The sequence below is a fragment of the Alosa pseudoharengus genome, unplaced genomic scaffold (assembly GCF_046254945.1).
Source record: "Alosa pseudoharengus isolate Yale_2024_CS ecotype anadromous, Long Island Sound unplaced genomic scaffold, YU_APseudo_1.1 YU_APseudo_1.1_scf_1, whole genome shotgun sequence".
Classification (NCBI taxonomy): domain Eukaryota; kingdom Metazoa; phylum Chordata; class Actinopteri; order Clupeiformes; family Clupeidae; genus Alosa; species Alosa pseudoharengus.
In genome coordinates, this window is record NW_027468564.1 from 18,285,853 (window position 1) to 18,303,990 (window position 18,138).

At 39.6% G+C, this 18,138-nt stretch overlaps 4 protein-coding genes across 4 annotated transcripts in view; 2 read left to right on the top strand and 2 right to left on the bottom strand.

Annotated features, from left to right (window-relative positions):
- Window positions 1–2,778: 2,778 nt before the first annotated feature.
- Window positions 2,779–16,432, bottom strand: LOC143122322 (histone H2A type 1-A-like). The gene is made up of 2 exons (XM_076283142.1): window positions 16,059–16,432; window positions 2,779–3,717 (listed from the first exon to the last, which is right to left on the bottom strand). The coding sequence occupies exons 1-2, from the start codon at window positions 16,430–16,432 to the stop codon at window positions 3,321–3,323; spliced, it is 771 nt and encodes a 256-aa protein (XP_076139257.1). The 3' UTR covers window positions 2,779–3,320.
- LOC143122307 (histone H2B 1/2-like) lies at window positions 4,793–5,207 on the top strand. The gene has a single exon (XM_076283136.1). The coding sequence runs from the start codon at window positions 4,793–4,795 to the stop codon at window positions 5,165–5,167; it is 375 nt and encodes a 124-aa protein (XP_076139251.1). The 3' UTR covers window positions 5,168–5,207.
- On the bottom strand, window positions 14,409–15,249 carry LOC143123646 (histone H3). Its single transcript, XM_076285012.1, has one exon. The coding sequence runs from the start codon at window positions 15,225–15,227 to the stop codon at window positions 14,817–14,819; it is 411 nt and encodes a 136-aa protein (XP_076141127.1). The 5' UTR covers window positions 15,228–15,249; the 3' UTR covers window positions 14,409–14,816.
- Window positions 16,433–16,926: 494 nt separating the features above from the next.
- LOC143123772 (histone H2B 1/2-like) overlaps window positions 16,927–18,138 on the top strand; it is a 1,578-nt gene continuing 366 nt past the window's right edge. The window contains exon 1 of the mRNA XM_076285088.1: window positions 16,927–18,138. This exon is cut by the window's right edge and continues 366 nt beyond it. Within this exon, the coding sequence (XP_076141203.1) occupies window positions 16,949–17,323 (375 nt within the window). The 5' untranslated portion in view covers window positions 16,927–16,948 and the 3' untranslated portion in view covers window positions 17,324–18,138.

The following is an 18,138-nucleotide window of genomic DNA, read 5'->3' on the forward strand; positions in this document are numbered from 1 at the left end:
CACAAACTACAATCAAATCTGAGATTTGTCAACGACAATCAGGTGAAAGAGACAAATTTAGCCGTCTAGCTCCATTGACTCCCATTAATTTTGCACTCATGGCGATCGCCCCCAGTGGAACTTTGGTGGAACTGCAACCAAAATTCGGTACAATGGGACTTTTACGGAGTGGCCAGGCTCTCCGTAGACGGGCTCTGTTATAGCTATGGTTTAGACAAAGTCCTTTTAGGCAAGTCCCTCCACTCGGCGGCCATATTGTAATGCTTTTTGGGCACTTATAGTTTGCCATATACCATGATCAGCCGTGTTAACATGCTACAATCATAATATCAGCTGACTTCTTGTAATTGTATTAAGTAAATTTCACCACAATCTGTTGGCTGGATCGTGGCACAAGTAGGTAGATGAATGGTTTTCAGCAGGGTCGGACTGGGAACAAAAATCGGCCCTGGCAATTTTCTCCTGGACCGGCCCACAACTGGACCGAAGACCCCCCCCCCCCACACACACACACACACACACACACAAACACACACACACAAGCCCAAGCCCACCGATACCAAAATCCCCCCCCCAATTCCCCCCCACACACAGTATCATGCTGTAGCAACACTTCATAAACTGAACCCAAACATTTAGATTTGGACCTATAGCCTATAGGTTATTATAATCACAATAACACGGGGGTCTCTCTGGTTGCTAATCACACCATTTTAAAGTGATTTGAGAGGGACAAGATTCAGGGATAGGCTACTAAAGACAGGCTCATCTTCTGTCTGTCTCATGTTACCCCATGCATTAAACCACATGTCACTGCTTGACTAAATGAAAAATATAGGCTACTGAACATGCATGGAGATCGTCATAGTTGACAAAAATCACGATTTGTGCATGTTGTAGAAACACAACCACAGCCTTTAGGCCTATTTGGTGCAAATCTTCTCCTTTACTTTGGTTATAGTCAGCGATTCACATTAACTGTAGGCTATCACCACAACTATACTAAACTTAAGTTTGTGTGCCGTCATCACATTTTGCAAAATTAGGCTACCTTCGTTACTAACCTACCAGTTGATACTTTTTACGTGCATCGACTCGCGATTGATTGTGCATCTAATGTAACACTCTGTGGAGAGACTTCCACTTTCCAAGTTCCACTTTCACTGTCGTTGTGAGCTAAAAGGCTATATGGGAAATACTTTGAAGTTCCTTTTGAGTCCAAACATGAATGGGTTTTCTTTAACCTGTGCTACACTTTTCCACCAAGCGAAAATTGTAGGCTACCCGTAGTTTTTTTTATGTTGACAGACAAACTGCACTACATGGTGCAGTAAATGGAAGCTCTTGGTAGCGCGTGCAACTAACGTCTATAAAATCAATATATTTATGGAATAAAACTAGACACCTGATTACTGTTTACGGTTAAACTGCGATGATGTGAACACCAGCCAGCGGAGGGCACTTATAGGCTACCAGCATGGACTAGTAACCTAGGCTATATTTCCCCACAAACCAAGCGGCTGCTTGGACAAATCCACTTGAGGGGTGGGGCTGGGGGGCGCGATCGTAACACACACTGAACCTGTCATGAAGAGGCCAAAATAATTGACCTGTCATCCCCAATCAAAATGGATGCAACTGCATTTATAGGCTAGGCCTAGGTCATACATGACGGGCCGCAAATAGGCTAAATAACTTTAAAAAAAAAAATCCCGGAGGTCACCGGCCCACATGTGGACCGGCCCACCGGGCATTTGCCCGGTTGTACAGATTACCAGTCCGAGCCTGGTTTTCAGGCAGTTTAATTTAGGAGGCAGGTTCGATACCCACGTGAAGTTATTATTAGGCTATTTAGGTATTTATTTTTGGTGGCATATTTATGGTCCAGTGCATGTAGCTAGAGACTTTCTAATGAGGAGACAGCACTAACAAAAAACATAGAAATGCATGGGGTTAGTTTGTAACGCCAATATGGCCGTTGTCTACACATATCCCACCCCTTCCTCGGCAAAACGTCGACATGTGAATACATTGAGCCAATCATGTGATGTGAATACATTGAGCCAATCATATGGTGTGTTGTGAAGACATCGTGCCAATCATGTGTTGTGAACTCGCCACTGGAGCAAGATTGGTGTCGTGAAGCCTTGCGCATGCGCATTTCTGCCGAATAGGATGCCCGATGAGTGCCCAAAAAGGCCGCCGAGTGGAGGGACTTGCCTAAAAGGACTTTGATGTAGCGTACTACAGACGCTTTTGACATTTAAATATGTCATGCATATTTATCTCCAGTTTCCATCAGAAAGTGACAAATCCAAGTATCCCTGGCTGCAGCTTGCAGATCGGGGCTGGGCTCAATGTGGGGCCGAGTGCAACGTAGACCAAGGGGTAGGCTAGCGGAGCCTTGGTGGCGAGCTGCTTCCTCGGGGCTTTGCCACCGGTGGATTTACGGGCGGTCTGCTTAGTTCTTGCCATCGTGTAGAGTTTCTATTCTATTAAAAGATGGAAGCAATGTAATGTAAGCATGTTTTGCTGGAAATGGGTATTTATACCTTCGAGCATGAGCTCTGTACAACAACTGGATGACATTCATGAGCGTGCGAGTCGATTATTGGCCAGAACGCAAGCGCCCCTTTGTCCTCACACTGAACTTCCCAAATGGATCATTATTTTGTAAACGAAATGTCTTGAACGTATAGCGTGAATTCTAATTATGTCCGTTAACACTTATATGTGGCATTTCGATTACCTGTTGGTTTGTGTAAAGAAAATCCCCGTCACTCGTTAATGTGTGTAAGCGGTTGAATAATTGACAGTAATCCAGTCAGTGATGATTAATTCCACATTGTTGTAATCCAAAAACGAGGGTACAAAGTCACAACAGAAGTTACATTTCGAGCCTCACGCTCTTCATCCGACTATTTCCACATTGCTTTTAAAGTTAAGAGCAACTGTCCTAAGCGGTTATTATGTTGAATACCTGAATGATTGAAAATTCAACGTCTGTTTATATTATTGTAAAGTGTATTAGCCACTGCTTTTGGAGTCTACAAATCGATTGAGTCTTATCACTCGGATATGTTGTCTCAAATGATGGCCCCTAACACAACTGTTTCAGAGAGGGTTAGAGCTAGTAATCAAGGATCTTTGACTCTGTGGCCGGGAGGGAAATAATTGTATCTACAACGATTCAATATCACAATATCATATTTTACCAACTATTTCATAATATCTAGAGGTTTGGACACATATTGGAAAAGCTTTTGTAAGATTACATGGGTGGCTCTTAAAAGAGCCGTTTTGTTGACGCCGATGCTGGTTTACTTGGATTTCTCGGTCTTCTTGGGCAGCAGCACAGCCTGGATGTTAGGCAACACACCACCCTGAGCGATGGTCACTCCACCGAGCAGCTTGTTCAACTCCTCGTCGTTGCGGACAGCCAACTGCAAATGGCGGGGAATGATACGGGTCTTCTTGTTGTCACGGGCAGCGTTGCCGGCCAACTCAAGGATCTCAGCAGTCAGATACTCGAGCACAGCGGCCAAGTAGACCGGAGCACCAGCGCCGACACGCTGAGCATAGTTGCCTTTACGCAGCAGCCTGTGCACACGGCCCACGGGGAACTGAAGTCCAGCCCTGGATGAACGAGTCTTTGCCTTCGCCCTAGCCTTGCCCCCGGTCTTTCCACGTCCGCTCATTGTTGTTACAGCTTTATTACTCGATAATCAGAGAATGATGCGGCCTCAAGGACATGCAGAATATATATAGTCACACAAACAGATTCTCATTCGCTGACACTTGATAGCAAAGAGCCAATCAGGACACACCAGTAAATGTAAGCCTAGCCCACTTGTTCCTTTAGAGAAAATGTTAGTGAATGCACATAGCCATAGCCAACTGAATATAAGATGTAATTTCAAGCAAAGTCATCGTACCGTAAATAAATAAATTAAAATATGATGTATCTTGCTCATTGTGGGGTCGCGACATTTTTAGTGTAAATATCTCACGAAAACCGAAGCGTGGCTAGATTCGGATCATAATGCAGTCCTCTCAGAGGTAGTTGCCTGGTATTTCTGGCGGGAAGTCTGCACGGGCCAACACCTTCATACATGGATTTATACGACGTTTTTAAGTTAAATTAATGAATATAAAATTGACCAATTGTTGCAATAAGTCCATAGTTAACATAATAACATAACATGCAGTCATGACCGGAAGCACGTTTGAAGTGGCAGCCATGGGTCTAAATGCTTAGAAAATATTTTGCACTTCTGGTTAGATGCAAACTGCATTTCGTTGTCTTTGTACTTGTACTATGCACAACGACAAAGTTGAACCTAATGTAAAAAATATAACGTTAAACGCTATAGCTTATATAGTGTTAGAACACATAACGTAAATATAATACAGTTTAGTGTATGGCGTTTTGAGAAGCAAAACATTTATCATTTATAAATGGTGGAGCACGTGAAAGTATTAGTGAAGCAGCTGTCCTCATCCATAAAAAACTGCACACTTTTCGCATATTGTTAAATATCAACAATTGACGATGAATAACACAAAACAAAGAAAAAGGGGAGTGGGGGTTGGGTATGTGTTTGTATCCGGTGGTGGGTTGACATTGCGGCCCACCCGGGGCCCACCCCTTTCGGGAATGATAGCCAATCGCAGTCAAGAATTCCACTCAACACTGTTTCATTCGATGGGTGAAATACTGTTTGGTATTTGCATAGAGTACTATATATAGATCCAGGGAGGTATTTCTTTTAAGAGATATCTGTAGACAGTCATGCCTGAACCAGCGAAGTCCGCGCCCAAGAAGGGATCAAAGAAAGCCGTAACAAAGACGGCAGGAAAAGGAGGAAAGAAGCGCAGAAAGACCAGGAAGGAGAGCTATGCCATCTACGTGTACAAGGTCCTGAAGCAGGTTCACCCCGACACCGGTATCTCCTCCAAGGCGATGGGCATCATGAACTCGTTCGTGAACGACATCTTCGAGCGCATCGGAGGAGAAGCTTCCCGCTTGGCTCACTACAACAAGAGGTCCACAATCACCTCCAGGGAGATCCAGACCGCAGTGCGCCTGCTTCTGCCCGGTGAGCTGGCCAAGCACGCCGTGTCCGAGGGAACCAAGGCCGTCACCAAGTACACCAGCTCTAAGTAAAGAACTTGAGATTATGACCCAAAGGCTCTTTTAAGAGCCACCCATTTTTTTCCGTAAAAAGCAAAAAAGTCTAGAATGTAAAGACTGCCAGCCAAAGAAATATGTGGGTGAGTTTATAGAAATACACTACAAATGAATTATTCATAGGAATGATCTAATATCAGTAGTGAGAGCTTATAGCAAGCCTCACTCAACTATTTTACACTGGTTTAATACCGGTTCTGTTTATAGGAAAGACATGTTTCATCAGAGCGCTATTTGTGAAGTCAGTGTGAATAATGTGAAATGCCAACCGATTGTCATGAAAATTGGCCAGTTTGAAGGGTCCACCTAAAAACTCAAGCCAAAATAAGCCCAACATTTTAAACAATCGTTTCTGGCCAAAAAAACTCAAGGCCCACGATTGCATCAAATGTTGACATCCCTCCTGCTGTCAGATTTATACACAGCAAAGTAACAATCCACGCTATCAAAGGTGCATCCAAGGTTAGTTTAAAACTGGAGTTACAAGGCGTAAGGTGTGACAGGTGTCAGTCCAGGACTGCACGTGTCGACTTGTCACATACCGAGGTGAAGTTAGTTTGATATTTGATATTCGGATATTCGACAGATTTTCAAAAAAAAATGTATGCGGCCAGTTTCACCCCGTGTTTGCAGACAATGTACAAACAGATGACCTGTCTACTTGCTCCCAGCCGACCTTAGGGACAGTCTAAAAAGTACCTTCTGAATTACCTTCATAGTCTTTTTTGTCAATAGCTTTGACATCATGTGACCTAGTGACTCCAAACCAATGCAGAATATTTATCCTATATGGGACTCATCAGACACACCCCTTTTTTGATAGTCTGTATGCACACTGTATTTTATATGAATATTTAGTAAAAAAATACATTATATCCTATATGAATGGTCCTCTTTTTTCAATACCTCCCAAGTCATGTGAACTAGTGACTCCAAACCAATGCAGAATAGTTATCCTATATGGGACTCATCGGGCACACCTCTTTTTATGGTCACTGTATGCACACTGTATTTTACATTAATATTTTAAAGGAAATACTTTATTTCATATAAGAAACAGTCTCCTTTTTTTCAATACCTCCCAGGTCATGTGACCTAGTGACTCCAAACCAATGCAGAATTGTTATCCTATATGGGACTCATCGGGCACACCTCTTTTTATGATCACTGTATGCACACTGTATTTTATATGAATATTTTGTAAAAAAAATACATTATTTACCATAAGAAACGGTCTCCTTTTTTTCAATACCTCCCAAGCCATGCGACCTAGTGACTCCAAACCAATGCAGAATAGTTATCCTATATGGGACTCATCGGGCACACCTCTTTTTATGGTCACTGTATGTACACTGTATTTTTTATGAATATTTTAAAGAAAATACATTATTTCATATAAGAAACAGTCTTCTTTTTTTCAATACCTCCCAGGTCATGTGACCTAGTGACTCCAAACCAATGCAGAATTGTTATCCTATATGGGACTCATCAGACACACCTCTTTTTATAGTCACTGTATGCACACTGTATTTTATATTAATATTTTAAAGAAAATACATTATTTCATATAAGAAACAGTCTCCTTTTTTTCAATACCTCCCAGGTCATGTGACCTAGTGACTCCAAACCAATGCAGAATAGTTATCCTATATGGGACTCATCGGGCTCACCTCTTTTTATGGTCACTGTATGCACACTGTATTTTATATGAATATTTTAAAGAAAATACATTATTTCCCATAAGGAATGGTCTCCTTTTTTTCAATACCTCCTAAGCCATGTGACCTAGTGTCTCCAAACCAATGCAGAATAGTTATCCTATATGGGACTCATCAGACACACCTCTTTTTATGGTCACTGTATGCACACTGTATTTTAAATGAATATTTTGTAAAACAATACGTTATTTCCTATATGAATGGTCCTCTTTTTTCAATACCTCCCAAGTCATGTGACCTAGTTTTACAAACCAATGCAGAATAGTTATCCTATATGGGACTCATCGGGCACACCTCTTTTTATGGTCACTGTATGCACACTGTATTTTATATGAATATTTTAAAGAAAATACATTATTTCATATAAGAAACAGTCTTCTTTTTTTCAATACCTCCCAGGTCATGTGACCTAGTGACTCCAAACCAATGCAGAATTGTTATCCTATATGGGACTCATCAGACACACCTCTTTTTATAGTCACTGTATGCACACTGTATTTTATATTAATATTTTAAAGAAAATACATTATTTCATATAAGAAACAGTCTCCTTTTTTTCAATACCTCCCAGGTCATGTGACCTAGTGACTCCAAACCAATGCAGAATAGTTATCCTATATGGGACTCATCGGGCACACCTCTTTTTATGGTCACTGTATGCACACTGTATTTTATATGAATATTTTAAAGAAAATACATTATTTCCCATAAGGAATGGTCTCCTTTTTTTCAATACCTCCTAAGCCATGTGACCTAGTGTCTCCAAACCAATGCAGAATAGTTATCCTATATGGGACTCATCAGACACACCTCTTTTTATGGTCACTGTATGCACACTGTATTTTAAATGAATATTTTGTAAAACAATACGTTATTTCCTATATGAATGGTCCTCTTTTTTCAATACCTCCCAAGTCATGTGACCTAGTTTTACAAACCAATGCAGAATAGTTATCCTATATGGGACTCATCGGGCACACCTCTTTTTATGGTCACTGTATGCACACTGTATTTTATATGAATATTTTAAAGAAAATACATTATTTCATATAAGAAACAGTCTTCTTTTTTTCAATACCTCCCAGGTCATGTGACCTAGTGACTCCAAACCAATGCAGAATTGTTATCCTATATGGGACTCATCAGACACACCTCTTTTTATAGTCACTGTATGCACACTGTATTTTATATTAATATTTTAAAGAAAATACATTATTTCATATAAGAAACAGTCTCCTTTTTTTCAATACCTCCCAGGTCATGTGACCTAGTGACTCCAAACCAATGCAGAATAGTTATCCTATATGGGACTCATCGGGCACACCTCTTTTTATGGTCACTGTATGCACACTGTATTTTATATGAATATTTTAAAGAAAATACATTATTTCCCATAAGGAATGGTCTCCTTTTTTTCAATACCTCCTAAGCCATGTGACCTAGTGTCTCCAAACCAATGCAGAATAGTTATCCTATATGGGACTCATCAGACACACCTCTTTTTATGGTCACTGTATGCACACTGTATTTTATATGAATATTTTGTAAAAAAATACGTTATTTCCTATATGAATGGTCCTCTTTTTTCAATACCTCCCAAGTCATGTGACCTAGTGACTCCAAACCAATGCAGAATAGTTATCCTATATGGGACTCATCGGGCACACCTCTTTTTATGGTCACTGTATGCACACTGTATTTTATATGAATATTTTAAAGAAAATACATTATTTCATATAAGAAACAGTCTTCTTTTTTTCAATACCTCCCAGGTCATGTGACCTAGTGACTCCAAACCAATGCAGAATTGTTATCCTATATGGGACTCATCAGACACACCTCTTTTTATAGTCACTGTATGCACACTGTATTTTATATTAATATTTTAAAGAAAATACATTATTTCATATAAGAAACAGTCTCCTTTTTTTCAATACCTCCCAGGTCATGTGACCTAGTGACTCCAAACCAATGCAGAATAGTTATCCTATATGGGACTCATCGGGCACACCTCTTTTTATGGTCACTGTATGCACACTGTATTTTATATGAATATTTTAAAGAAAATACATTATTTCCCATAAGGAATGGTCTCCTTTTTTTCAATACCTCCTAAGCCATGTGACCTAGTGTCTCCAAACCAATGCAGAATAGTTATCCTATATGGGACTCATCAGACACACCTCTTTTTATGGTCACTGTATGCACACTGTATTTTAAATGAATATTTTGTAAAACAATACGTTATTTCCTATATGAATGGTCCTCTTTTTTCAATACCTCCCAAGTCATGTGACCTAGTTTTACAAACCAATGCAGAATAGTTATCCTATATGGGACTCATCGGGCACACCTCTTTTTATGGTCACTGTATGCACACTGTATTTTATATGAATATTTTAAAGAAAATACATTATTTCATATAAGAAACAGTCTTCTTTTTTTCAATACCTCCCAGGTCATGTGACCTAGTGACTCCAAACCAATGCAGAATTGTTATCCTATATGGGACTCATCAGACACACCTCTTTTTATAGTCACTGTATGCACACTGTATTTTATATTAATATTTTAAAGAAAATACATTATTTCATATAAGAAACAGTCTCCTTTTTTTCAATACCTCCCAGGTCATGTGACCTAGTGACTCCAAACCAATGCAGAATAGTTATCCTATATGGGACTCATCGGGCACACCTCTTTTTATGGTCACTGTATGCACACTGTATTTTATATGAATATTTTAAAGAAAATACATTATTTCCCATAAGGAATGGTCTCCTTTTTTTCAATACCTCCTAAGCCATGTGACCTAGTGTCTCCAAACCAATGCAGAATAGTTATCCTATATGGGACTCATCAGACACACCTCTTTTTATGGTCACTGTATGCACACTGTATTTTATATGAATATTTTGTAAAAAAATACGTTATTTCCTATATGAATGGTCCTCTTTTTTCAATACCTCCCAAGTCATGTGACCTAGTGACTCCAAACCAATGCAGAATAGTTATCCTATATGGGACTCATCGGGCACACCTCTTTTTATGGTCACTGTATGCACACTGTATTTTATATGAATATTTTAAAGAAAATACATTATTTCCCATAAGGAATGGTCTCCTTTTTTTCAATACCTCCTAAGCCATGTGACCTAGTGTCTCCAAACCAATGCAGAATAGTTATCCTATATGGGACTCATCAGACACACCTCTTTTTATGGTCACTGTATGCACACTGTATTTTATATGAATATTTTGTAAAAAAATACGTTATTTCCTATATGAATGGTCCTCTTTTTTCAATACCTCCCAAGTCATGTGACCTAGTGACTCCAAACCAATGCAGAATAGTTATCCTATATGGGACTCATCGGGCACACCTCTTTTTATGGTCACTGTATGCACACTGTATTTTATATGAATATTTTAAAGAAAATACATTATTTCATATAAGAAACAGTCTTCTTTTTTTCAATACCTCCCAGGTCATGTGACCTAGTGACTCCAAACCAATGCAGAATTGTTATCCTATATGGGACTCATCAGACACACCTCTTTTTATAGTCACTGTATGCACACTGTATTTTATATTAATATTTTAAAGAAAATACATTATTTCATATAAGAAACAGTCTCCTTTTTTTCAATACCTCCCAGGTCATGTGACCTAGTGACTCCAAACCAATGCAGAATAGTTATCCTATATGGGACTCATCAGGCACACCTCTTTTTATGGTCACTGTATGCACACTGTATTTTACATTAATATTTTAAAGAAAATACATTATTTCATATAAGAAACAGTCTCCTTTTTTTCAATACCTCCCAAGCCATGTGACCTAGTGGACCTAAGGAATGGTCTCCTTTTTCAATACCCCCCCCCCCCCCCCCCCCCAAGGGAAGTGACGTAGGGACACCAAACCAATGCAGAATATCCTTTATGGGACTAATCAGACACACCTCAAATTAATATAATTTTTGCACGTACTATTTTTTTATAGTACCCATTTGTTTCCTATGGAAACTGTGTTTTCTCAATACCTTCCATATAATAGTAGATGCCAAATCATTTTTCATATTGAGGTGTGTCTGATAAGTACCCCATAGCAGAACAGTTCTGTATTGATCTGTGTTGTCTAGGACCCCTTATATGGCAGCTATTGAGCAAAAAGCTGTTTTCCATAGGAAATAAATATGATTCTTTAAAAAAAATTAAATATAATAGTTCATGCAAAATATTATTTCACATTGACATGTGTCTGATTATTATCACATAGCAGAACAGTTCTATGTTGATCTGTGATGTCTAGCGAGAAAAAAGCTTGCGAGGTATTGAAAAAAGGAGACCATTCATGATGGCAAATAATGTATTTTCTTAAAAATATTAATATAAAATACAGTGTGCATACAGAGACTATAAGAAGAGGTGTGTCTTATTAGTCCCACATAGGATAACTATTCTGCATTGGTTTGGAGTCCCTAGGTCACATGGCTTGGGAGGTATTGAAAAAAAGGAGTCTGTTTCTTATATGAAATAATGTATTTTATTTAAAGAATTCATATAAAATACAGTGTGCATACAGTTGCTATAAAAAGAGGTGTGTCTGATGAGTCCCATATAGGATAACTATTCTGCATTGGTTTGGAGTCACTAGGTCACATGGCTTGGGAGGTATTGAAAAAAAGGAGACTGTTTCTTATATGAAATAATGTATTTTCTTTAAAATATTAATGTAAAATACAGTGTGCATACAGTGACCATAAAAAGAGGTGTGCCTGATGAGTCCCATATAGGATAACTATTCTGCATTGGTTTGGAGTCACTAGGTCGCATGGCTTGGGAGGTATTGAAAAAAGGGAGTCCGTTTCTTATGGTAAATAATGTATTTTCTTTAAAATATTCATATAAAATACAGTGTGCATACAGTGACTATAAAAAGAGGTGTGCCCAATGAGTCCCATATAGGATAACTATTCTGCATTGGTTTGGAGTCACTAGGTCACATGAATTGGAAGGTATTGAAAAAAGAGGACCATTCATATAGGAAATAATGTATTTTTTTCACAAAATATTCATATAAAATACAGTGTGCATACAGTGACCATAAAAAGAGGTGTGCCCGATGAGTCCCATATAGGATAACTATTCTGCATTGGTTTGGAGTCACTAGGTCACATGAATTGGGAGGTATTGAAAAAAGAGGACCATTCATATAGGAAATAATGTATTTTTTTCACAAAATATTCATATAGCATACAGTGACCATAAAAAGAGGTGTGCCCGATGAGTCCCATATAGGATAACTATTCTGCATTGGTTTGGAGTCACTAGGTCACATGACTTGGGAGGTATTGAAAAAAGAGGACCATTCATATAGGAAATAATGTATTTGTTTTACAAAATATTCATATAAAATACAGTGTGCATACAGTGACCATAAAAAGAGGTGTGCCTGATGAGTCCCATATAGGATAACTATTCTGCATTGGTTTGGATTCACTAGGTCGCATGGCTTGGGAGGTATTGAAAAAAAGGAGACCGTTTCTTATGGTAAATAATGTATTATCTTTAAAATATTCATATAAAATACAGTGTGCATACAGTGATCATAAAAAGAGGTGTGCCCGATGAGTCCCATATAGGATAACAATTCTGCATTGGTTTGGAGTCACTAGGTCACATGACCTGGGAGGTATTGAAAAAAAGGAGACTGTTTCTTATATGAAATAATGTATTATCTTTAAAATATTCATATAAAATACAGTGTGCATACAGTGATCATAAAAAGAGGTGTGCCCGATGAGTCCCATATAGGATAACAATTCTGCATTGGTTTGGAGTCACTAGGTCACATGACTTGGGAGGTATTGAAAAAAAGGAGACTGTTTCTTATATGAAATAATGTATTTTCTTTAAAATATTCATATAAAATACAGTGTGCATACAGTGACTATAAAAAGAGGTGTGCCCGATGAGTCCTATATAGGATAATTATTCTGCATTGGTTTGGAGTCACTAGGTCACATGACCTGGGAGGTATTGAAAAAAGAGGACCATTCATATAGGAAATAATGTATTTTTTTCACAAAATATTCATATAGCATACAGTGACCATAAAAAGAGGTGTGCCCGATGAGTCCCATATAGGATAACTATTCTGCATTGGTTTGGAGTCACTAGGTCGCATGGCTTGGGAGGTATTGAAAAAAGGGAGGCCGTTTCTTATTATAAATAATGTATTTTCTTTAAAATATTCATATAAAATACAGTGTGCATACAGTGACTATAAAAAGAGGTGTGCCCGATGAGTCCCATATAGGATAACTATTCTGCATTGGTTTGGAGTCACTAGGTCACATGAATTGGGAGGTATTGAAAAAAGAGGACCATTCATATAGGAAATAATGTATTTTTTTCACAAAATATTCATATAGCATACAGTGACCATAAAAAGAGGTGTGCCCGATGAGTCCCATATAGGATAACTATTCTGCATTGGTTTGGAGTCACTAGGTCACATGACTTGGGAGGTATTGAAAAAAGAGGACCATTCATATAGGAAATAATGTATTTTTTTTACAAAATATTCATATAAAATACAGTGTGCATACAGTGACCATAAAAAGAGGTGTGCCTGATGAGTCCCATATAGGATAACTATTCTGCATTGGTTTGGATTCACTAGGTCGCATGGCTTGGGAGGTATTGAAAAAAAGGAGACCGTTTCTTATGGTAAATAATGTATTATCTTTAAAATATTCATATAAAATACAGTGTGCATACAGTGACTATAAAAAGAAGTGTGTCTGATGAGTCCCATATAGGATAACTATTCTGCATTGGTTTGGAGTCACTAGGTCACATGAATTGGGAGGTATTGAAAAAAGAGGACCATTCATATAGGAAATAATGTATTTTTTTTACAAAATATTCATATAAAATACAGTGTGCATACAGTGACCATAAAAAGAGGTGTGCCTGATGAGTCCCATATAGGATAACTATTCTGCATTGGTTTGGATTCACTAGGTCGCATGGCTTGGGAGGTATTGAAAAAAAGGAGACCGTTTCTTATGGTAAATAATGTATTATCTTTAAAATATTCATATAAAATACAGTGTGCATACAGTGACTATAAAAAGAAGTGTGTCTGATGAGTCCCATATAGGATAACTATTTTGAATTGGTTTGGAGTCACTAGGTCACATGATGTCAAAGCTATTGACAAAAAAGACTATGAAGGTAATTCAGAAGTTACTTTTTAGACGGTCCCTATGGTCGGCTGGGAGCAAGTAGACAGGTCATCTGTTTGTACATTGTCTGCAAACACGGGGTGAAACCGGCAGCATCATTTTTTTTTTTTGAATATCTGTCGAATATCCGAATATCAAATATCAAACTAACTTCACCTCGGTTTGTCACATGCCCTTTAGCGAATACCCCAAAAATAGCAATATTTAGAGCTAAATATCTCCGAAAAAATATTTCGGCACATGAAAGGGCCATCTGTGGACTTTTTAATATTTCTGTCGCTGTAACCGCCTTAATAGTGTGATCCAGCCAGTGATTTATACGATTGGTTGAAAAATAATGTTTAGGTAATTTCTGGTAGACAAATGGAGATGTATTATCATCAATCATGTCTCCTGAACAAATCCAAGCTAGATTTAACGTCCTGGGTGCAATATATTACTTAATTTTTAAGGTGGACCCTTCAAACTGGCTGAGCTTCATCAAAATTGGTGATGTAGCTAGCATGTTATCAACCACCCACCTGGACACTCTAAAAATCTCATAATTGTTTATCGCGAGTTTTACTGCCGCTTTGGTAGATTGAAAAATGCTTTCAAAGGCGAATTAGGTGGCTCTTAAAAGAGCCTTTGGTGTAGTAGTCAGACTAAATTTAAGCACGCTCCCCACGAATACGACGAGCCAGCTGGATGTCCTTGGGCATGATGGTGACCCTCTTGGCGTGGATGGCGCACAGGTTGGTGTCCTCGAACAGACCGACCAGATAAGCCTCGCTGGCCTCCTGAAGAGCCATGACGGCAGAGCTCTGGAAGCGCAGGTCGGTCTTGAAGTCCTGAGCGATTTCTCTGACCAGACGCTGGAAGGGCAGCTTGCGGATCAGCAGCTCGGTGGACTTCTGGTAACGACGGATCTCTCTCAGAGCCACGGTCCCAGGCCTGTAACGATGAGGCTTTTTCACGCCACCGGTAGCCGGGGCACTCTTGCGGGCAGCCTTGGTGGCGAGCTGCTTCCTTGGGGCTTTGCCACCGGTGGATTTGCGGGCTGTCTGCTTAGTTCTTGCCATTCTCTCTGAGTTCTCACTGCTGTTTCTTCAGAAAATGTTTGGTGTTGCATGAACATGGCTTCTTATATATTCTAGACCTTAGTCGCCCCCCAGTCAGAGCCACATAAGCACAGTGATTGGATGATGGTCACGAGCACGCACAAACGCTATTGGCCAACCCACTCTATGTCCTTATGACGCCTGGAATTCGAACGATATAAGCCAGCCCCCTTCCGTTAGAGCGGGAAGCTTGTTATTCATTTTAACGACACAACACAATTAATTACTATTATCATATAAACCCAATGTGCATTGTGTATTTATTCCATGCCATATTTCTGATCCTAAACCGTTGAATACCAAGGGGCTAAAAGCTACTAATTTCCTGTTCAACATTAAGTGTTCATCTTAGAGCGTTAACATTACTTTGGACAGTGTCTAAGATTGAATGTTAGAACACAGATGACAATGTTTACCTTATATGGCTCTGCCTTGCAGCTAATGTAGGCCTACAGGTGGATTTATCGCTGTGATTCGTCAGATATCAGATCACTTAGAGACACGTTCATAATCTGCAATCTAAACGTATTACAAATCCGTTATCTATAATACTATGTATGGCTGGTCCGAAGCCTAATGTATAAATGTAGGCATTCTTAGTGGAATTTAATTTAAACTAATTGAATGCAACACATACAATTTAACACTTGAATCTCCCCTTGGGGATCAATAAATCTTTCTAACTAATGTAACCAACGCTCAGTAGTAAAAACAGGACTACAATGCTTTCTTAAGACATGTGGGTGGCTCTTAAAAGAGCCGTTGTTTTGACGAGTCAGGTGTGTGGTTTACTTTGACTTTTCTGTCTTCTTGGGCAGCAGCACAGCCTGGATGTTAGGCAGCACGCCACCCTGAGCGATGGTCACTCCACCGAGCAGCTTGTTCAACTCCTCGTCGTTGCGGACAGCCAGCTGCAGATGGCGGGGAATGATACGAGTCTTCTTGTTGTCACGGGCAGCGTTGCCGGCCAACTCAAGAATCTCAGCAGTCAGATACTCGAGCACAGCGGCCAAGTAGACCGGAGCACCAGCGCCGACACGCTGAGCATAGTTGCCTTTACGCAGCAGCCTATGCACACGGCCCACGGGGAACTGAAGTCCAGCTCTGGAAGAGCGAGTCTTGGCCTTAGCTCTGGCCTTACCACCGGTCTTTCCACGTCCACTCATATTTTAATCGTTTGATGATATACAGGTAAGAAACTACACAAAGCGTAATGATCGTCCATGGCTTAGACAGTTTATAGAACATTGGCGAACGTTTTGACTCGTTGAAAGAACAATGTTTAGAGCCAATCACAGCTCAGTTTTTGACAATAAGCCACTCCCAACTAACTGGTATGGACTAACTGGTGTGCGAATGTTAAAGATGATTCGAGAAATGCACCAAATGACTGAGAGAGAAAAAACTGTAATTAAGATAATAAACTTATAATAGATTATTCAACTCCAAAAAGTGCGAGAAAGAAACAAAGGCAACAGGGGACAAACGAAAAAGAGGCGGGATCTTCTGGTCGACAAAGTGTCCAATCCTGGTTTGCTTGTTAAAATGGCGCACGCTGATTGGACCAACAGTAAAAACTGCAGAATCGTTGCCTATTTGCATACTGATTTGTATATATAAAGGGACTGCTGACAAGTGTAAGTAATCCTGTTAGCGGCGACACACCGACGATAGTATTTACAATGCCAGAGCCAGCGAAAACCGCACCCAAGAAGGGATCCAAGAAAGCTGTTACCAAAACAGCTGGAAAAGGAGGAAAGAAGCGCAGAAAGACCAGGAAGGAAAGCTATGCCATCTACGTGTACAAGGTCCTGAAGCAGGTCCACCCCGACACCGGTATCTCCTCCAAGGCGATGGGCATCATGAACTCGTTCGTGAACGACATCTTCGAGCGAATCGGAGGAGAAGCTTCCCGCTTGGCTCACTACAACAAGAGGTCCACCATCACCTCCAGGGAGATCCAGACCGCAGTGCGTCTGCTTCTGCCCGGTGAGCTGGCCAAGCACGCCGTGTCCGAGGGAACCAAGGCCGTTACCAAATACACCAGCTCCAAGTAATTTTTACTTGTGAACATAACCCAACGGCTCTTTTAAGAGCCACCCACAATACATTAAGAGCATCTCCATGATTATATTGATATTTAAATTCGTATTAGGTCTGTCAGTCTTTGCTCCTTGTACGTTGTGGCGAAACATGCTAAGCTAACTGGAGCAACAATGAGTTGGCTAATTGCGTGAACATGCAAATTTCTATGTTGCCTACATAGACTGTCAGTGAGTTTACTTTTCGTCTTATTAGCTGTGAACGTTAAGGATGTGGGCTCTGCCATTTATAGGCCTACATTACGTCGAATCTACCAGCCACTGGCTGAAGCCTAATGGTCAAATTCGCCACCACACACATAATAGTGCACAAGTGACCCCGGAGCTAATCATCTGCTACCACTGCATAGTATATATGTCTTTTATTGTTTTTATTGGTTTGTGGTATCTTGCTCTGACTTTGTAAAGCGAGCTTGAGTTGAGAAAGGCATGGTATAAATAAACCTATTAGTACTGCCATTGACATACTTTAGTGATCACAGCCACTGACAGACAAGTGGTCCTTCAAACGAGACAGGTGAAACCAATTTGAACTGAACAACATAATTATGAAAGGGTTGTCCAGTTTTTTCTTAGTTAGCCTTTTAAAATGATAGATTAGTAAACAGAAATAGCCTTTGGAACATTGGATGAATGATTACTGATAATGAGCAATGTAGATATTGCATTAAAGATCAGCCATTTCTTTCTACAACAGCCAAGAACCTTTTTGCAATTATGTAAGCACATAATGTAATCTAAAAACTGCCGCCCTGATCTAAAAAAAAAAG